Here is a 22672-nt window from a genome sequence, read left to right on the forward strand (position 1 = left end):
ACTTATTAAGCTTTCTATGTTGTATACAGAAATTACAATGGCAGTAAGGAATCCTGTGAGAGTTAATGCACTCATGTGTCATGCAAAACCTTCTTCTTTTGGAGTCTTTTGCAACTGACCTGACCAAAGGCAGGTCCTTCTCCATCTCCTAGTATAGCATATTAGTACACAATAGTAACCGTAGTAATATTTACTGATCCAGAGGACGACATCAGTCTTGGGATATTGTCAGGTATCGAAATAGGCGGTGTAGGTTGAACTTGTTCAGTGCTAGCAAGTTACATTTCAGGGGACCTGAATAGTCATTGTCTACCTGCATCACAGACTGCTCATATGTCATCTCTAGGAAATGCCTGACAACGGTGTGGGAGCATGATGATGCTTGAGTCTAAGTTCTGGTTCACAACAATGGAAGCTTTTGCATTGTTTTTCTTTGCCTGAGATAAAGCTATGGGTCTTCTGGATCCTAGGAGGTGTCAACTTGAACACTTCCCTGCTCAAAAGATCTTGAAGTTAAGCAGTTCCTGTTATTAACCCCAAGAGGAGAAAAAGAACTGAGGAGCCAGGGTTTAAACTTGCAAAAAATTCAGTAGGAAAGTGGATATGCCTAAAAATCAAGTCATAAGGGTTTGTAACTATAAGGTTCACCACACTGATTTGCCACAGCAGCTGCTATCTTTCATTAAGTGACAGGAATTCTGGGTTCCTCTTGAGCAATGTGTTGCATTTCTGCACCCGCTCCTTTGTGTCTGCTGCGGGGGGAATGGCCGTGGACCACAGAGACTGCTGGCTCTTTGGCAGCATGAAGAAATGCAAGGGTCAAGGAGCTTGCTCTTGCAGTGTGAACTTTGAAGGAATCAGAGGCTTATTTCTTCTGTGAAACACTAGCTTCCCACGTCTGAGAAACATGTAACTGTGAGCATCATAAAGTGATGTCCCAGCATTGAAAATGCTGCTGAGTCAGTGTGACTTGACCTGATCTGGTCTCAATATTTGTAGATTTTTACTCTGTAAGAATCTTTCTAGCATCTGACTTCACAATGTATTGTACATGGGCAGGCACCCTATCTGTTCAGAACAGCGTTAAAAACTGGTGAGATTACATGTTTCAACCACTCGGACATTACTAGATGCAAGAGTCTTTTGCAAAATCACAGTCTTAAATAATATGAATCCAATTTAAGGAAAAAAGAATTGTAGTGGTAGAAAGTCTTCCTTTGAACGAAGTGTGTTCTGTTTCCGTAGAATTACAATTGTAGAACTCACATACTTTCAAATACTTATGCTAGGAGTGCAGGGTGATGTGCGGCGTGCTCTGAAGATCTGATTTCAGCAGCCTAGTTTCAGCCAAGATCCCACACCTGCTGCCTGGTTCTGGATCCATGGTGTCTGACTGAAAGAAACAGTGGACAAAAGGGCTCAAGCTGCCTGAACTGGGCTCAGGTTTTCTCTTAAACCCCTCAGATATTTGCCCTTCCTGCCTGCCTGTGGCTTAGTTTTCGCATCTCTGTGGAGCTTGTCCTTACAGTCCTTATGATACGGGCTTTTCCAGGGCTAGGAGGAATTGTTTCTCCTTCTATAACACTGCAACTTCCTAACTTACATGTCAGAAAGTGACTGCTTTCTGGACAAGCTGACCATTACAGTTAACCATTTGATTTGCGTTATTGTTTGTTTTACTTATGGCTTATTTAAATGTAATGTTATATTTAACTACTGCTCCTAATTTATTAAGGAGAAAAGTGAGAGGAGTCACCCTTTTTGGATTTTACTTTTCATTTAGTATTTTTTAACTTGAGAACACAAGAAAGGAAAAGGAAGAGTGTATATAAGACTTATATTACCAGCTTAGAAAAGAAAGGAAATAATGATCATATGATAGAGAACTTATCTCATTTTTATAAATAAATCAATCTTTAACTACAATTAATGAACTTAACTAGAAAAGTGCTAACTATTCTGACCTCTTGCACAACAGGATCCTTGTAGTGGGTTTTGAAATACAGTATTTGTTTTCACAGTAGCTATGATTTCTTCTAGTTTTGACGTGAATTATCTTGCAGTTCTTCTGCAAAGAGCTGTCTTTTCTCTTGGGAGAAATATGACAAAAATGTTTTGTTCTCTGTTGATGAGAGATGCCTCATAATGTAGGGGAAAGAGAATAATGTCCCTAAAAACAGTTTTGCAATTGCACAGTTTTTGAGGTGCAATTCTATGATTCTCATAGAATACTACCATAAAGTATTAGTCTGTGAAACTTGTCTTCATATAAGATATTATTTAAGTCCTCAAACTCTATTGAAATGAAAACAGCAGCTTTATCTTCTGTTTTGGGCATACCCATTATACTCTGTAACCTTTAGAATTACAGAGGCTTTATTCAGTCAGTAGTGTGACTTCTTTCTTGGAAGTGGCTGTGTGAATCTTGTGCAGACATGGCACAGGTGCTTATGATTGTGATCTTATGGGGTAGCTACCTCTAGCTTCAGGTTTAAGAAAGAGAAATTTTGGATGCAATGAGTTGTAACTACTTGGTTCTGTCTACACAGATGTTGGTTCTGGAGAGAGCAGGTACTCTAAGCTCCTGCTCAGATTTATCTTGATAGCGGTTATTGTCCTGTTTTGGATAGTATCGTTTAAAGTTGAACATATAAGTTGATATAAGCAGATGCGCACTGGGGTGATAGAACCTTAAAAAATGCCAAAGAGATGGACAGTACTGCTACCATGAATAGAAGACCATTTTCTGTTATGGAGTTATAACTTAAATATTTCCTATTTAAATAGTTTTAAAAGTTCAGAAAGTTTCTTCTGAATCATGTAGGACAATTTAGGATACTTTTGCAAGTTCACAGTTGTTTCACTATCCTCTAGAGAAATGCTGGCAATAGCTTCATTTGCTGTCTGGAGCAAATTTGCAATTTGCTGTCCTTTCGGTCCTTTATGAAGTCTTGCTTCTTATGAAGTAAGTGCTCAGATCTGTTAGGTACAATCTTGCTGGTAAGAGTGTGAAAACTTGAAGTGGCAATGTTCATTTTGCACGTTGGTGCAATTTCTGGTAACTTTTTAGCACCTTTTTTTCTCTTTGCATTAGTTCTGCAAGTAATTAGTAATTCTTTATGCAGGCATTTGGTATTTTGGACTAGTCCACTTACTGTCTCTGTAGAACCTAAGCTTGCTGGAAGTTATTTCTGGCAGACGGTGCATGGAGAATTGCATTTGTTTTTGAAGTTATACTTGTGAAGGGTGAGGACTAAGTATTTCCGATTTATTTTTGAAGATTAAACAATGAAAATTCCTTCATTTGCGATGGAAGACTGCATTGCAGGTGGATTTCATCATGCAAAGGCTCTTCATGATTATCAGATTTTTGTTTTTCCTTCTTGGAAATTTAATCTCTATGTTCAGTTAGGACGGTATCATTCTTTCTTTAATTTCCAACATATTTGAGTCGTTATCTACTTCAGTAGATAAAACCAAAATATAAAAAGAACAAATATGGTGCATTTGCAGGTCTCAATGTGCTTTGGCTTATAATTAATGTAAGAAATTTGGATAGCAGTTACTTATGTTCTTTTGCTCCTTGATATTTTTATCAAGCAACATTTGCTGTAATTACCATCATCACTTTCAGCTGGCTTAAAGTAAGGGGAAATGAATGATTTAGCAATGTTGAGGGTCTTTACTTAAGTTTTATTTATCTTGGTCTGCTAAAAAATCTAGCAAGCTCTGAGGTTGAACTGAGTGGTATTGGCTACTGACTACAGGATGCTAGTCTTGCAAAACATGAAATAATATTCCTCACTTTGCAAGTCAGGAGCAGGATATTGACATCTTCCTCTTCCCCCTCCCCCCCTCACTTTGCTTTTTGGTTTGGCGTTATTTTTTTTTTTTCAATGAGTTGTTATACTTTAGGGGTTTGACAGTGCACAGCTATTCTAGTCTGCTGTGTTGCTGCTCTGGTTCATCTCTCACTTGTGTTTGTATGGGTTGGTATAGTCACTTTGCACTATTTGCTTCACAGTCTGGGCTATTTCATGCTACTAGTCATTCCAGTTCAGCTACGCAGAGCTTGAAAGCACTACTTCCTTAAGCTTACAACTCAGTGTAAATAATCACATCTTATGTGTTTAAAATACCTGTCCCAGAATGTGATATGGCTTCTTTTCAGAAGTTGTTCATGTATATCCATTTACTTTGTGTTCATAAGATGGGATGTGCTTAAAGGAGCAGTTTCATGGACCTTACTTGTGTATGCCCAAGAAAACCGTTATTCTAACAGGAAGCAATTTTAGTGTTCTCAGAAATAGTGGTGGATCTTTTATTTTTTGCTGTTTCCTCAATTAGGAATAGATTTAGATTTTATTTGGGGCCAACAAGTTTTTGCAGATCTCTAGCTGACCATGCAGTGAACTGGACTGGTGAGAACCTTGGTGAAGTTATATTTGGGAACGCGGAGATAACTACTTGCCTGAGCAGAGTTCAGACCATGTAAGTACTTGCTTTATCCTAGTCAAAAAAGAACCTACATGAACATACGGTATCCTGTTTAACTCAGGACATTCCATTATCTCACTGAGCAGTGTCCCTTTGACAGTGGAATACTGATATAAAATTAAATAAAAACTATAAAATTAAGATTTTTACTATTCTGTCTGTGTGCAGGCCTCTAGGTAGGGCACTTTACTATGTAGGGTGACCTTTGAGTCAGTTGTTCCATCACAGCTTCCTTGGCAGGACACAGATCACAGCTTTAGGGGAAAAATTACTTCTCCATCTCTGCATCTCACTGGCCCGACTACAGTTTCTTTAAGGTACTGCACTGATATTATTTTACAATTCTGGAATAAGATAATGTGGGTTTTTAAAAAACAAGCAAAAAACAAAACCCTCCCACCATTTTCTGATTCATAAGAAAGTTTTAGTTCTTCTACCATTACTGATACAGACTCAGGGATCAGAAGATCCATAAATTCTCTCTTTTGCACTGGTTTGCTGACATACAAAAATAAAGAAAAGAAAATATAGAAATATAACAGACTTGAGGAATGCTGTTTTCCTTCAGTGAAATTACAGTAACGGTGAAATTAAATTCTTTGGTTCTTTCCCAAAGAGAAATTGAACCATTTCTGCAACAAGTAGAGCATATTGCTGTTGGCCTCTGAAATGTCTGACAAACAGCTGAGAGGGAGTCTGTCCATGCCTCTGGCTTTGAAGGCATAGAGCTCATGCTTTCTAATTACACTGTAATATAAAGGAGACTTCATGCTTTTCCCTGGTCCCTGCAATTTTTTGCTTCTGTTGTGTTGTGCAAATAATATGAAGTGACTGTGACCTGGGGATCCAGGCGATGTGGCTGCATGGTGCTTGACCTGAGCTTGTAGTCTAACCAGCAGCTGCAACAGGTTGAACTGTGCACGAATCTAACAACGCAGATCAGGTAAGGTGGGAAGAGTAGGTGGTCTGCCCTGTTGTTTCATAGCCTTCTCGGTTGAAACCTTAGTGATTGGCTTGATTACTTTTACTCCTGGCATTTGTTTCTAATGGTTTGTAAACATCCTAGTGATGACGTATCGGTACAGGTACAAAATATATTCACTATATATTTTGCTACAAGTATAATGAAGGAACCTGTTTCACTGACTCGTGTGAAAAATAGAAACAACTTTCCAAAGCAAGTAGCATGCAGAAATTATGCAGGACTAATTCAGGAACTCAGATCCTAGTGAATTAAAATGCTGTAGCTTCAACAGGCTGTAAAAAAATGCCCCTTGAAGCAGTCAGTTGTGCTCTGTAGAATTCTAATTGTGAGAATGAAATGCCTTCCTTCTTCCAGGATTGTCTTGGCTTCAGAAAACAATTCACTAAATATTTTGTAATGACAACTTTTGAAAATAGTATTATGTGGAAAAAAGTAAATGTTTTGTTTGTGTTGCTAGCAACCACTTTAGTCTAACGGTTTTATCTGTTAACCAGATGATGATGCGGATTAGAATTTATAAGATTTCACGGAAAATATTTTCTAATTGAATCGTATCCAATTTTTGTTCTGAGTAAAAACTTCCTTTCTGAAAAGACACGTATTATAATTGTACCTATATTAAGCATTAGGATGTTTATAGATAAGGGAGTTTTTTGTCTACATATATATGTACAGATATATATAAAAAATAGCTTCAGTGGTTTTGAATATTCAGAAAAAACATGATTTCTTTATCTTTATTTGAGTTTAATACGAGTTTCTCAAATGCAAAACTTTTGATGCCTTTTATCGTGATAACAACCCATATGTAAAAATTATTTGCTAGAGTTGAGTTTGTAGTGCAAATGAATGGATCTGATGTATCAACTTAGTAATTACACTGAATCAGTGGGTGTATGAAATGACATTTGATCAGTCAGAAATGATCTGTAATCAGTCAGTGCTCTGAAATAACCTTTATCTATGGAAAAAAAATGTCATATTTTAATTATTCTTACACAATATAATACATAACACCATATTTTTAGCAGTAGTACTTATTCATAAATTGTCTTTTATCGTAATGAGTCTAGGTAGTGCCAGATTTGAGAAGGGAAACCTTAATTTCATGCCCAGAGAATAAACAAGTCATAAACAAGATTGTAGTAAGTTCCCTTTTGTTCTGACTGTAGGGAAACCTCTGAGAAATAAACTACCCTTTTTTTCTGTGTGTTAATTTGTTCCTTTAAGGAGCCCAGGAGCAAAGCAATAAATGTGTAGTAAGAGGAGTTGAATACTAGCATCCTGAAATGAATTGTAGTGATTCTGTAGAACCACAGAATCATTTAGGTTGGAAAAGAACCTTAAGGACATCCAGTCCAACCGTAAACCTAACACTGCCAGGTCCACCACTAAACCATGTCCCTAAGTGCCACATCTACATGTCTTTTAAATACCTCCAGAGGTGGTGACTCAGCCACTTCCCTGGGCAGCCTGTTCCAATGCTTGACAACCCTTTTGGTGAAAATTTTTTTCCTAATGTCCAATCTGAATCCCCCCTGGTGCAACTTAGGGCAAGAGGAAATGGTCTTATCACTTGTTACTTGGGAGCAGAGACCAACACGCACCTCGTTACAGCCCCCTTTCAGGTAGTTGTAAAGAGCGATGAGGTCTCCCCTCAGCCTCCTCTTCTCCAGACTGAACAACCCCCGTTCCCACAGGTGCTCCTCATGAGACTTGTGCTCCAGACCCCTCACCAGCTTTGTTGCCCTTCCTTGGACATGATTCAGCACCTCAATGTCCGTAGATCCAACTTGAAGGCCAAAAACATATTGTGCGCTGCTACTTAACCTGCACAATACAGTATTTTCCCAAGTCATTCTTATACGTAAGTATTAGGTGTTGAACTGCTACTGGCTTGGAGCAGTAACAGAGAATGACTTTTAATAATGGAGTCTTAATGCCTTAAATTCACAAGTCATCTGCAGCTGCTGCTTCATTATATCCCTCTGTTTAGTTGCGTATATCCAAAGGAATTGAGTAGAAGGCTGAGATTTTGTGCTGGGATTTGTAGTTCTGAATGGAGTCATACAGTTTTGAGAAAAATGGCTCAAAGGATGATATGTGTCGCATATGTTTGGGATTATAGATGTGCTGCTGTTGCTACTGAACCGTAAATGGTTTAAGCTTGAACTGTCTTCCCTGTGTTATAATTTCATGCAAGAGTTGGGTTTGCTTGGTGGGTCCCTCTTAGGAGAGTACCATCTGGCACTGTGGTCACACTTTACTGTTGTTGGAGGGAGTATTCTTGTGACAAAAGAATGGGAAAAAACCACACACCCCTTCCCCCTGCCTCCAACAAAGTGAGAATCTCTGTTAACTGTAAAAATGTATATCCTGCTATTACTAGAGCATTTTAGGTCCATATCATCTAGAACAAGTTTTGGTTATCAAATTTCTGCATCTCTGACAGTGTTTTACAAGAAAATACAGACAAATACTCCTTGAATGTTTTTAATACTCCTTTGATTATTTTTTCTATCCTTACATACAATAAAGATGTTGTGAAGGCAGTTACAACAATGTAGATTCATGCATCAAGTCAGAAGAGGTGTTTGTTGAGGAGGGCTAGAAGGGCTTAGCTTCTGTATGTAGGATCTCACTCTGCATATCTGTGGAAAAATTAAAGTCTTAAAGGGGCTGGGGGAAGCATCTTGCTGTTGATGGAATCGAACAGTAAGAAAAGGGATATAAGTGTAGACAGATATAACTCAGTAAAGTTTATTTCAAATGCATTGCGTTCTTGAATCTGAGCTGGTGCTTCTTTCTTTCTACAAGTTTGTTTCTTTTAGACTCTTGGATGGAAAGAAATATGCTGTTCATATCTTGATAATTTATAGAAGTGTTTATGACCTTCTATGTACTTAACACTGCTTGGAGTTTTGGCTTTACTGGAGATTGGTCATACTTACTACATATATCTCATGATGCATTGAGTATTTCCATGTTTGTGAGTGGGGCACAGTGTATGCAGATGTTTACCACATAGGTGAGTTTAGTACTATAGAGGAAAATCTTCAATCTCTTGTTTTCTTGAATGGGATAAAATAACTCCATTCAATTTAAGTTTTTGTTGAGTAGTCAGATGTTTGGACCTTAAAGGTTTTAGCAAGTGGCTGTCAGCATCCTGAAAGGATGTTGTACACAAAGGGTAAAAAAACACCCTGAAGACAGTCAATGGTTGTTCTAAATGAATCCTGTGTTATTACTCACACTGGAAAATTGTTTGCAGTACTTAGCTGGGAACACTTTTATATTTTGCCTTGGTCTAGGCATTATCTCATGCTTATTCACGTGGTTATACATTTACTTTCCAAGCAAAAAAAAATCATGTGCAATCATTGAGCTGTTAACCGTCAGAGTACAGCATATTCAGAGGGAGTCAGACTTAAAATTACTGCAAAATGTTGGCATGTTAGTTCCAAGGGTGTATTCAAGAAGCACTTTATAGTTTCCATTACTTCCCAAACCTAAAGGTCAATGTTTGAAGGGAAGTAGCTCCCAAGACAAGTTGTCTTCATATCTGACAGTTATTACTCCAGACATTTCAGTTATGTTTTATTAAAGTTTTTTTAAAAAGTTGCAGTCTGGGTTTCACATGTAGGAATATAATCAGTTGACAGGTAGTTTTTTAAAATAGTCCCATTATGCAGCAGCTAACACATAATGTGGTGGTGTTTTTTTAATCTTGGAAGTATTAATCATTCATATTTTGTTACCTTGGAACTTTTGCTGACAGTAATATCACAAGCACTCCTGCAAGCCTTGCATTTATTTTGGAGGTTTTTGGTAAAAGCACGTTTATCTGGATCTACCTTTCATAACATTTGTAGAAACTTTTCTGGAGGTTATCGAAAAGGTTGTATGGAGGTTTTTTTCAGTGTCACATGTTCATGCTATGTATACCTTCTGATTAACTTTTCAGAAAAAGAGCTTCACACTCCTACTTTAAAGATTTTCCTTAAATGAGCTTTGTTCTGGACTAATATTTAAGTTGGAAACCCAAATGTAAATGCAGATTATTTGACAAAAAATGCCAGTGGATTAAATTAAAAATCCTTTGCAGGCATCCTTTCATACTTTTGAGAGACTCAAGCCTCAAACACAAGTAAGTTATTATGTGATAAGTTTGTGTGTCAGTTGATTTATGGTAACGGCCCATGTTCTGTTCTTAGCCTGTAGGAAATGCATTCTGATTTAAGCTATATTATTAGGCTTTCCGTCTGAAATCTAATCTAACATAGTTGTGAAATGTTCATGTATTTAAGCCCTGAGACCTGAATCCAGATGTTTTATCTAGAGTCTATTGTGTTATTGCCATACTACAGTTAGATGAAAAACAAGGAAGAAAACAAGTTTAGAACTCCAAGTAAAGCTTATTTCCTAATTCATTTAGGGCAGTTTTTAAAACAATAAATTGTGCAAGTGTTTTACGCCGCTTCCTAAGGAACGAAAGCTTATGTGATCATGCTGTTTGCCTGTGACTGCCAGTCTCTTACCTCCTCCCCCTTCCCCCAATAACTTTTGAAACTACTGGCCAATTTCAAACAGATTTGACAGGAGTAAAGGTCTCAAAGATATCAGATTCCTACTAGTTTCATGGAAATAGGTGTCTGGATGGAGAAGAGAGACCCTATTCATATGTCTGCTTTGGAAAAAACTGTGGAATGAGATCAACTGTATTATTAGAAACTAGCAAATCCCCATGGGAAAGAGAAGTTATGAATGCACTAAATAAGGGAAAGGCTTGGAATGGATTTCTCACCTTCTTAGACTTTAGGGGATCCAGCACAAGTGTCATAACCATAGGAATCCAGCCTTCGGTAGTTCCATTGCTCACAGGCCTGCTTGCTGCTCAGTGAGGTAGGGAAGTAGCTGATTATTCCTGAAGCCATTGAATTAATGAGGAAAAAGATGAAAAAAAATCTTTTGAGGATGTCCTGCTTCAGTTGTCTTTGTAAACTCACTTCAGAGGCAGACTGCTAGCAGAGTTGAATGGACAGTATTGCCTGAAATACAGAAGGGAATGATAAAAGAGAAGCATAAGAGAAGATAAAGCGCTTGGATGCATGCATAAAATGCAAACCTGACAGTTTTTGCATGGCAAAGTAGTAATTTCATCCCAGATTCAATAAACTGCTGGAATTGTTTGTTCTTTACATAATCGTGACTCTGTTATCACTATTTGTGGAACTATAATGTATAGTTACCCGTTCCACATTTATTACTCTAATAAGTAACTAGTGCACCTGATCTTTCCAGACCTTTGCCTTTGGCCTTTCTACTCCAAATGCTCAGACATTTTTAGTGAAATGGAACGTTGTAGCTGATTACCCTTGGGAAAGAATTGGAAAAAATACCTAAATGTTACAGGTGCTGAGTATTACTGCTGCAGTGCATTTTAGGATTCAGTGTATTTCTAATTTTAAGGGATTTGGTTGCATAGTGGTCAAGAAATTTGAGGGGAAAATTAATAGCAGCTTTCCGTAGCTTAGCACCTTGAGAGATGGATGTTGCTTTAGTGCAAGTGCTGTGTAACTTTACTCAGTTCATGCTTTTTTTTGGAATGTATCTCATTTTTTACAAAGATATGGTTTGATTCTTGTTGGTATATATATTAAGTTATATATATGCGTTTGAGGCTGGAGGAGGAAGTACTCTCATGAGAAACATTTTTTAGGGTAAGTTTGAGAAAATGATTACAGAGCACTTTAGGGTAGTGAATCATAGCCTGGATAGATCTTGACCAGACCATGTCACAACTGTCAAAATTCAGTAGCTAAAGAGCATTTCAGCATGGGTGGGATTAAGCTTGAAGAAGTAGCTGATTGTATAGATATGTGAAATGTCAAGTTTCTGAGGAGTGTAAAGATTAAACAAGGAAGTTTTCCAAAGGCTTTAAAGACAGACATATAGATACAATGCCATTCATGAAAGAAATTGATTAGTTTCGTTCTCAGTAGGTGTCTTCCCAGCACCCACACAACTACTTTTACCTATCTATATGGCTTACTTTTTTTTTTTTAATTTAAAGGGGGTATTTAAGCCATATCTGATGTGCTTATTATTTTTATTTAAAATTTTTTTTTTTAATTCCAAACCTACCTGAAGAACCAGGCCTCCTGAAATATAGATAATTCCTGTATCCTGGTGGTTCTTGCACAGTGAAAGAAAGAAATGAAACTTGCAAATAGACTTTTGATGAATCAGAATATTGATGATCTGCAAATGTCACATAAGTTCTATGTCTATTTTCTGTATATTTGCACAGTCTACTTAGTCATGGTATATATTCAGAATTATGTGTATACTTCTGGTCATCCACAGTCAAGAAATGCAAAATGAAATTGGGAGGAAGCTTGTAAAATATGAGGAATAGAGAATCCAACATATATGTAGCCAAAGGTATGACATTGTGCTGCGTCCAAGGGTGCTTAGAGAGCTGGCCTTTATGAGACTGCTCCCTATCAAATTTGAAAGCTTCAAGAGACCGGGAGAGGTCCCAAACAACTGGAGAATGGCAAACCTTCCACGAGTCTTCAAGAATGATGGGTTGATGCTGAGAGAAACTACAAGTTGGTCAGGCTCACTTTGATTTCTGATGAGTGTCCTGGTTTTGGCTGGGCTGGAGTTGGTTTTTCTTCCCAATAGCTGGTATAGTGCTGTTCTTTGGAGTTGGTATGAGAATGATGTTGATAACACACTGAAGTTTCAGTTGTTGTAGTGCTTATACTCAGTCAAGGACTTTCCAGCTTCTCCTGCTCTGCCAGTGAGGAGGTGCACAAGCATCTGGGAGGGTACACGGCCGGGACAGCTGGCCCAGGCTGCCAAAGAGATATTCCCCACGATATAACGTCATGCCCAGGACATAAACTGGAGTTTGCCAGGGGGTGGCAATCGCTGCTTGGGAACAGGCTATCGATGACCAGGTAGTGAGCAGTTGCTGTATTGGGCATCACTTGTTCTTGTACGTTCCTTTGTCAGTATTATTATTACTTTTATCATTGTTGTTTCCCTCTCTCTTGCTGTCCTATTAAACTGTTTTTATCTCAATCCACGAGTTTTTCCCAATTCTCTCCCCCGTCCCACTCTGTTGGGCAGGGGAAATAAGTGAGTGGCTGTGTGGTGCTTAATGGCTGGCTGGGGCTAAGCCATGACAGAAAGTCATGGAGCTACTCCTCTCAGAGCATATTTCTGTGCATGTGAAAGAGAAGGTGGTGATTGGGAGCTGTTGCCGTGGATTTACCAAATGTAAATGGTGCCAGACCATGCAGACTGTGTCTGCCTCCACCATGCTTTTGGTGATGAAACAACTGGATTTGCACCTGAAGGTAGAGCAGAGAATGCCATTTGTCTGGACTGTGGCAAGGCTTTCAGCACTGTCTCCCACAGTATTATGTCCAGGTTGGGCTGTTATGGTTTGGATGTGTGGAGAATGAAATGGATAGAAAAGTGGTGGGGTGATGGGACTTAGGGGACAGTGGTTAGTGGATCATATGGGCCTGGAGGCTGGTAACAAGTGGAGAGGAACAGTGGTCTCTCCAGGGACCTGTCCTGTTTCATATCTTTAACAGTAACTTGGAGGAGGAGGTGGAGTGCACATCCATTGAGTTTCCAGTTGGTACCAATCTGGAGTGACCAGTAGATGCCCTCAAGGGCAGGACTGCCACCCAGAGAGGCCAGACTGAGGGAACAGGCTGACAGGAGCCATAAGAAAGTCAGGAGATGAATTCGAAGCCCTGCCCAGGGCTGAGAGAGCCTCTGCAAGGCCGTGGGCTGGGGTTGGTGGGGCTGGGGAGCAGCTCTAAAAGTGAGGCACTGGGTCCTGCTGGGCAGTGAGCTGAGTGCGAGCCCTGGCAGCAGTGGAGGCCAACAGCATCCCAGGCCATATCGACAGGAGCGCAATTAGCAGAGCATATGAGGGGGCTATCCCTCTTTATTTGGCATTAGTCAGTTTGATACAGCATCTGGTTTTGGGTTCCCAGCACAAGGAGAACACTGATCAGCTGGAATAAATCCAATGGAGGGCTGTCAGGGTGGTCAGGGCCTGGAGCACTTGCCCTGTGAGGAGAGGCTGTGGGACAGGGCTGCTTTAGCCTGGGGAGGATTAGCTTCAGGTGTGACCACCTAGTACCTCCAAGGAAGTTACTGAGGAGACAGAGCCGGGCAATTTGCAGTGGTGTACCTTAGAAGGATGAGGAACAGCAAACATAAACTAAAACCACAGTTTCCAATGGGATGTAGTAGAAAGGGTTTTCACTAATAGACCAGTAAAGAGTTGGGACAGGTTGTCTGGAGAGGTTGTGTGGTCTCAGTGCTTGGAGGTTTCCAAGACCCAACTGGAAGAAACCCTGAACAACCTGCTCTGATCTCTGAGCTGGCCCTGCTTGGCAGGAGGTTGAATTAGAGACCTCCAGAGGTCCCTCCAAATCAGTAACTCTGTGAAGAGCTTGCAAGATAGGAATCAGCTTCCAGTGTGGCCCATGCTGCAGTGTGCAGGTTGATGAGGGATGTATGGAGTAACTTTTAAGTGGGAGAGCCTTATTTCTGCCTCTTTCCCCAGGATCCAAATATTCCCTCAAAAGGGAAACTTGAGAGCTCCTCCTGCAGTGTGATTTGGTCCTTCTTAATCTAGTAAAATACAGTGGCTTCTGCTGCAAACCTGATAGAGCACTATTCCAGGGACTACTGTGGTTGCCTCTGTACTGGTAAATTGAAATTTCCTGGGAATGTTCCCAGGCATAGAGGCCTTACTGTTGGGGAACCATCTGTGTCTATGCTGTTAAACTCTCTCAGCCTTCAGAAGAGGGTGGCTGCATTCAAACTGCTTCTTGAGAGTGGTCCTTGGGATGCTGCAACACCTGTGATATGCCTGCAGAGTGTTTGGTGAAGTGGTTGCTGGCATGGGCCAAGGACAAGCTGTGGCCATTCCAGTGCTTAGACGTATGTAATACTAGTGTATTCTAGTACCTGGCGATGTTCCCAGCTTCTGCTTAGTTTACTGTACAGATGTAGCCTCCTTGCACTGCAGTCAAAAGGGGGCCACAGTGCCATGAGTGTGTGGGTTTGAGGGTGTGAGAAGTAGTGAAGCCCTCTCCAAAATATTTGTGAACCCCTGCCATACAAAACAGTGAAACGAGATGGAATTTCATCAGTTGATGTGGAGCTAATACGACGGCAATTTTTGTGGAAGGTTTCTGCAGCATGTAGTAAAAACCTGAGAAAAATAGCAATCACTTATATCAGCTGTTTTGCTCTAGAATAGATATAATGCCTCTGTGAAGAAGGAGGATACTTTTTTTTGAGAATGAGGTAATACTTTTCTCATAAATAACGTTTCAGGAGTGAAAGGCAAGAGTGGAGAAGGGCAGGTTTTTTATCTTAAACTTGATTTTTATAACTGGTGATCATATTTTTATACTGACTGATGTATAAAGCAAGATTTCTTGGCTTCCATGGTACTTTGTAATTTTTCTAGCTTCCTAGAGTTTGCTGTTACAAAAGCAACTTCTGCTTTCACATTGTCATCACTGTATTGTGCAAGTCTAGTGTACTCGTTTTATTACCACACCCAGGGATGTCATGGTTACTGTTGAATGATTTCCCTGGAGATAATAGTGGCACAGCTTTAAAAAATCAAGACCACTCACTGATTGACTTAAGGAATAAAAATGGTATAATGCTTTCCAGATTCAAACTTGTAACAATACTTTCTTTGTATAGGCAACGAAGTGTCAGCATCCTTCATTTGTAGGTCATATTTTTTAACTCTGTACATGAATTTTCATTAACATTTTCCTCTTTTAAATTCATAGGTAATTTCATAGTGAAAACTTGTTTGTATGGAAGTTCTGTTTCTTAGTTCAGAGTCTGTGCGTATGTGGAGTAGAGGAGGTAGCTGATATTTAACTGACAGTAGCAAAGCTGGTTCTGGAAATCACAGCCTGTCTGTCTTGCAGGAGTTCCAGCTCTCAGCTGGGAAAAGCAAGTTGCTGTAGCTTACACTGCCTATTGTAATGCAAGCATGTGAGGAACTTCTTACTTTTGAATTAACGTAGCATTCAGCGTTGTCCTGTATGTTATGGCTAATCTCTAACTCTGTGGTAAAGAATTTACTTTCAGTACCAGCTGTAGGCAAGGTCATCAGTAGGTTACTTCAGGATAGTTTAGCTGATAGTTTTAATCTCTTGTCCTAGCAAGATTTTTTAGGTATAAATTTCTGCAAGCACTGAAAAAGAAGTGAGTAAAGTATTGTTTTAGTTTGGTTCTTGAGATTATTAGGATGGCATATTGAGTATTGAAAACATATGGTTTCAGACTGTGGGATTTTTATTAATAAAAAACACCCTGATTTCTCCTCCATCGTCTGTAGTTATCAAAGATGCAGTTGAACTGGCATTGATAGGTAGCATGGAAAGACCAAGCTCTACTAAGACTAAGCTCTGCTGTAGAAATAGCCCTCTCAGAGTAGCTCCCTTCCAACGTAGGAAAGGCGTTGAGGGATGCTCAGGATAGGGCAGTGACAAAAGGATCTGTTGTTATATGGGTCTGCAGGGCTTTCCTGCTTGAACGCAGGGGTCACATCTGCTAGTACAGACTGCAGGTCTTGATAAAGACAGAAAGGGGCTGCACAGCTGCTCCATGCTGGTGGGCTGCTGTGGAATTTCGCCCCCCCTGCCCCAAATTCTCCATTAATATTTCCCTGGTGAAAGGACATTTGCTTAGACAGTACCTTGCAGGAGATGGCATCTGTCTGCAAGGATGTAGATGTTATTAACTATGCTAACCCAGCTGATGGTTAACGCAGTTTGAAATACTAAGATGAGAAGCAGAGCACAAGTATCTGAGTCCTACTCTGGAGGCATAGGAAAATGAGTGAGGTGAGTTAGAGATGATTCTGTTACAGCTGTATGTTGACTCATACAATTAAAACTTCATCAATTAGTTCACATGCTAGGGATATTTTCGTTTCAAAATCAGACCTAAGTGTCTGTAACTGTACTCTCTGTAAAAATTATCTGTTAAATCATTTTCAAAATAGAGAAGGAAAAAGCAAAACATTATGGATTAGGGTTTAAGAATATAATGTAAATAGAAGAGAATGCAAGAGAGCCACTATATAGCTGCTATAGCCTGCGAGGACAAGAAAGGATAAAATCTGTCTGTCTAATTTTTTTTTTCCCTAGCTTGTGGAATTATGGAATTCCTTAAATATATTTTGGATAGCAAATACTGTTAGAAAGGATTGTCAGAATACTTAAGTAATACAGAGAGAAATCATAGCCAGCAATGCAGATGCAGTGAGAGTTTCCAGCATGAATATTTTTTTTTGTTATAGACTAGTGTGTCATAATGAAAAATTGTTGTTACTGAAAATTATCTCACTCTTAGTATCTAGCTGCAGATTCTGCCCCAGAAGAGAGAGCTTGCAGACATTGCTGTCTAAGTGGCTTCTCATTTCGGTGCATAACCTTTGATAATTATTACCTTTAGATATGATAACTCTCACTTCTAGTGGAATGCAGTAATGCTAAGAATATACGATATATATATTTAATGCAAAATTAAAATCCACCATCTCTATAGAATGAAGTAATTTTAATGTAGTCTTAGAATTTTCCATGAAAAAATGTATTGGCTCATATTTTAATTACTTTTTTTTAATATGTGAAGCATCTTTCTGTAAACATCAGTAACTACAAGGAAAAATTATTTGAGAAGCTTTTCAGTTTAATTCCAAAATATTTTCTGTCTTATGGTTGAGATCACTTCTTTCTTCATCTGTAGAAGACAAACAGTAGGCAGGGTGAGAGGTGATGGGAAAATGAGAGTTTTGTCATAAGCTTCTAATTCTTGTTTTTATTTCTATACTTAAAATACTGGTCTAATGGATAAGTGCTGAGTGTGATTTCTGATTAAGGGAACACAACTTTCTAAATTATTCTATATTCATTTTCATGTGTCTTTAAAAAACAATTTAAAAAATCCCAATAAACAGTAAAACAGATATTGAAGGGGAGCAGTATATCAGTCACATTCAGTTTGTTGTCCACTGGGACCTCGAGCAGATCTGCTCATTTTCTGTATAAATGAAGTGTTTAGTGCTTCACTGTTTTACATAATGTTTTCTAGAATGATCTGAAAGAGGATGTAGGAAGCAGATTAATTACATATGCAGATGATACAAAGTTAGAGAGCTACAGCAGCTGGAAGAATGGCAAGAAATATAAATTGTTCTAGAGAGCAGCAATGTGCAGGAATTTACAAAATGAGGCTTGTCTTGGAAATGTGATCCCAGTTGTAGACATGCTATATGTAAAATTAGCTTAGTGAAGTGTTGATGTTGAGCTTTTACTCATGCAGTAAGAAAGATCTATTTATCTTGATATCACACCCAGTTAACTGTTTCTTATGGTATCCTGATCTTTAACCACTTCTATTGAATCTTCCTAGAATCATTTCCAGTTTTGCTACTGTGGTTTTGGTGATGAAGGACAAATAACCGGACAATTTCTTGGTTTAGTGTCAAGCAAAAACTAAGCAATATGTGGAAAAACTAATACGTCCTTTTTTATGATTTTTTCCCCCCAAAAAACCATTGAATTTTAATAGAATTCTGTCTTCATCAGTGCTGCAAATTACATGTCTGTCTAGTATTCAGAATCCTTGGATCTAAAATTCTGCTATTTTGTGAATCTGCTCCTTTACCAGTTTGCTTTCCAGTTTGGGATGCCAGTAGGACTCCAGAGCAAAACTATCCTGAGACTTCATTTTCTTTATGTTGTTTTACGAATGGTTTATGCTTTGCCTTGGCGCTTTGGAAATGAAATGGATCTGGCTGCCTTTATGGCTTATCAGTCTCCCAGCACTGGGCTCTGTACAGGGGCAAATGCCAATCAGTTGTAGTTTGCTGAGATAACAGCGTTGCTATTGTTAGTGCTCACATTTCTGTTTGTTAAATAGGCAGTTTAATAGCCTGTTGGAAAATAAAATTTCATGTTGAAGAAATGACTTAAGAAAGCTTTTTTGGTACGCTTTGTAAAACATTCTGTATGAAGGATGCAAAGCAAAACTGCACATCCAATGTCACGTTGCTTTTGGCTTAATTAGGGCTGTATCTAAACATTCTGTGTTTGTCTGCACTGAGGTGCTGGAGGTAACTGCAATGTAACCCAGATAATTTACTTCTGCAACTATAAAGTTAAGACTAGAAAACAGGGGGCAGGCAGTAAAAAGTATACGGAAGAATATTTCTTTGCAGAAGCCTTATGGGGTTGGTTTTTTTGTTGTTTGTTTGGTTTTTTGGTCAATATATAAGCACTTGCCTAATGGATTTAAGCCTTCTAGTAATGGACTTGCTTTACTTGCCTGCTAGAAATGGTCCACAGATGACAGTGTATGAGACGTGGAAAACAGTACAGTGAAGTTTCATGTAAGAAAGCATGTAACATTCAATTGCTTTGTACAAAGACTGAAGTCAAGACTAAATTAAAGGCTGTTACCGTCTTAACTTTGAAATGAACACCCAAAAAGATGGCAGGCCAGATTCACTGTGTCCCTGCAGCAATGTTGCAAATCTGTCTAGCACCTCCTTTCTGTTGGCTCGCATGGTAGCTGTGGGTCATCAGGCTGGCATGCATTTCTTGCTCCACTCTCTGTAGTGTGACCTCTTCCCTGCTCTGTTTTGATAATTCATCGAAAAGGGTAGCGTGCCCAAAAGCCTGGTTTGATTTCTTTCAGTGTATCAGCTTTTATAAAAGGGAGGACATTATTTTTTCTTACAGGTTTTCAGAATTCCTTTCATGGCAGAGATCCATGAAGCTGAGGATGTCTTTTGCAGTTTCAAAACTCTGTGTTGCACTAGTAGTATCGGTTTATGTAATACATTTAAGTAAGAGGCTGAACTGGTGTTCGTTTATAATTACTTTTGAAATGTCTGCTGTATGTCTGGCATTATTTTGATTGTGAGTTGAAACAGTCTTTCAGCTGAAATCTATTGTTATTCACGTCAACCTGTTTTAGAATTATTTGTATTTTATTCTTTTGTGCTGACTAAACTGTAAATTGGACAATGCTTATTTGTCCTGATTAAACATATTTGCCTATACTGTATCTCTGTTGATTATAGTAAAAGCATAAGACAAAAAGATGTGCTTGTCTTGCTATTTCCTCCACAGTGTAAGTAGAAGATTGTGTTGCTATTTATCTGTGCTGCTGTGCTTCTCTATCTCTGTGGCTAGCATTCAAGTGTCGCGTGAATTCTTTATCCATATAGTATGGTGGTGGCTTGCAAGTGATGAAAAACAGTTTCCTTTACGCAAATGTCCATCTTTGTTAATGCTGTCAAGCAGCAAGTGTGATATCCAGGGAATACGTGTCACTCTGTCAGTTGCTGATAATGTAATCCAATTTCCAAAAATAAATTAAATGCATCTTTTCATCTATAGACATCAGATGTATGTAAGCTAAAGGAAAACAATGTTAGAGATAGTACATGTGAATTTGGAAGATCAGTGGCTAATTTGAGATTAAACCTTTGAGTTTGCTGCATTTTCTGATAAATTAACCTTGTTGAAGAAGCTCCTAATGGTATCATGCGTTGGTGCTACAGATAAAATACCTTATCGATGTTGAAGGACTGTTATTTGTTTTAAACAATGCCTTTAAAGTCTTTATGAGCAATTTTTACAAGGCTTTTTTCAGCAAAACCTTATGTATAGTAGTAGTAAATTTCGCTGTTTAAAAAATATTAACAAATGTTACACATTTTTTTTCTCGAATGTCTTCTATTTATTTATTTGCCATGCCCTGCCAAGCAAAATGAACTAAAGTGGGGAGAAAAATTAACAAAATGGCATTTCTGATTTTAGTAGTTGAGGTGCCACGACATGGACTGAACTCTTCCCTAGCATATACCACATACTTTTTAAAAGATGTTATTGCCATGTATTCAAGTTGAAAAGATGAGCAATAGTTCTGTTCACAGGGAAATGCCACAACAGTTGTGTCAATTCTTTTAATAATTCCAAGATGTGAGAGATGACCCTTTTTCCTTCCACGTACCCCTCACCAACTTGACATTTCTGCAGGCATTTCCAATCAAAGCCAAGTCATTTTGGTGCCTCTTTCCTGAAAGATCTGCATCTGCTGTAGTTTAAGCTGGCCGAAGTCTGGATTGTGTCATCCAACCCACTCTGCTTTTCCCTGGATCTGCTCCCTCAACTAGTTTTTTGTCAAGCAGGGCACATGGTGCTGCTGCTAGATGTGGAGAGGCACCAGAAAAGCCCCCTATGGCTTCTGTAGGCTCTGTCAGCTATGGAAGTGTACCTTAAGGTAGTGCAGATTCCCCATCATCTACCCACTCCAAGCACCTAAGTCAGCTCCTTCACTTCTGGTTTGCTTCTCTTAAGATGCATGGGACCTTGTTCAAGTAACCTTAATATCTTTCTTCTTCAATTGCCTCAATCTGTCACATCGAACATTTTTGTGTATCTTTGTATCTTCATCTAGCTTTGCCTGTTTATATTTTAGCTGATACTGTTTTGTGCATATGGCTGAACTAGTCCTCCTTTAACATAATAGAAACAACAGTTTTCTGTTATTTCTGCTGGACCAGGCAGAACAAATCTGTTCAGACCTTTTGTATATCCTGTATAACATTCCCATTGCTGAAGAAATACAACTATTCATTATAGATCCTATCCTTAATCACATTGAATTATTGAGGCTACTTATTTAATTGAAGGACTCCTTTCATTATTGAGAATTTGCTGGCTGAGCCATGGAGGGGAAAACTTGTGGGCTAGTTTTTATCCAACAGGTGCATGCAAGGATCATAGACAGGCATTTGTAGTGCTACTTTAAATCAAAAGTAATTAACCTTCATTTGTTTTATCAGTAATGGTTATGTGATTGTATTGCTGCTGTGGGTATCAGAATAGGCACTGAGTTTCTTCAGCTAGTTCATTGGGCAGATGGCAAGAACATGTTAGCAATACTGTTAGGTTTTCAGTTCCTGGGGTTCTGCACTACATCAAAAATGCCTTTTATCTAAAACCTGTGGTTGCATCTTTATACTGTTGACCTCCGATCTGTACAAGAGCAGGTTGTTGCTGTATCTTGTTATATTTCCTGCATGGCATCTCTTTTCCTGCCCGTCAGAAAGTATGTCAGTGCTTGTGTCCTGTGCCTGTTGAATGACAGGCGGCCATTAAGATGTGTTAGCTGCATAAATAATTGGTGTGTAGGTTATTCCACATATTCCACAATTCTTTTTGTGACAAATTTATTCTGTCACTTTGAACTGGAGGACTGTAGAGTATTTCTTATACTTACTAAGTATGTATTCCAGATTGTTGGAGGAAAGTGTTATGATCTTTCTAGTCCAGATGAAGTAACTCATTCTTTCCTTGTGTCCTAGTTTAGACTTGGATCTCTAAAGCTACAGAAAGTTTCAAGTCCGGCAGAGGTGGTTAAGGAACTGATTGATTACTGCCTAGACTGCCTGGGAAGACTGCAGGCGAAAAATGAGCACCTGCAAAAAGAAAATGAAAGGCTTTTCAGTGACTGGAGTGACGTAGAGAAGCGGTAAGTTTAAAATTGCATTCACAGGTGATACTTGAGAAACTCACAAACATACTGTCAGTGCAAGCTTTACTGAGCACTTTTGGAGTCATATACAGAAAGGAGCACAGAAGTTTTTATTCTCTTGACAAGTGTTTTGAGCCCAGCTACTTACAGCTCATGTAGTTTTGTGTAGTTGTGGATTTTCTTCCTATGTCAAAAATGGAACTGGTATTACACACTTTGCAATTAAAGCTGGTTTTACATTTATGAAGTGAAAAAAAAATTCTCTTTTCTGTAGAATCCACTTTCTTCCAGAAGCCTTCTTTCCACTATTTTCTATAATTTTTATTACTAGCAGTTTAAATTATTTACATTTTTGAGTGGGAAATAAGTTGCCATTGCTTTAATCTGTTTGCCTTGTTTTCCAATTCTGTCTGCTTTGACAAGTCTGTTGTTATAGGAAAAAGCATCATTATTTTGTGAGTGCAGGTTTGGTTTTTTGTTTTTTTTTTAATTGCCATTGCATTTATGGTCTGAATTGTCCGCTACTGCACTCTGTAGTGAGGTAATCTTTGCTTATTTCAG

General features: G+C 38.7%; 1 protein-coding gene across 1 annotated transcript in view; it reads left to right on the top strand.

Annotated features, from left to right (window-relative positions):
- The window catches only part of XRCC4 (X-ray repair cross complementing 4), a gene marked incomplete at its 5' end in the record, with an annotated part of 167907 nt that overhangs the window by 42235 nt on the left and 103000 nt on the right, over window positions 1–22672 (top strand). The window contains one exon of the mRNA XM_082013451.1: window positions 21942–22108. Coding sequence (XP_081869577.1) covers window positions 21942–22108 — 167 coding nt within the window. The remainder of the gene's footprint in view (window positions 1–21941; window positions 22109–22672) is intronic.

Source organism: Phaethon aethereus (genome assembly GCF_964289735.1).
Source record: "Phaethon aethereus genome assembly, chromosome: Z".
NCBI classification, from domain to species: Eukaryota; Metazoa; Chordata; class Aves; order Phaethontiformes; family Phaethontidae; genus Phaethon; species Phaethon aethereus.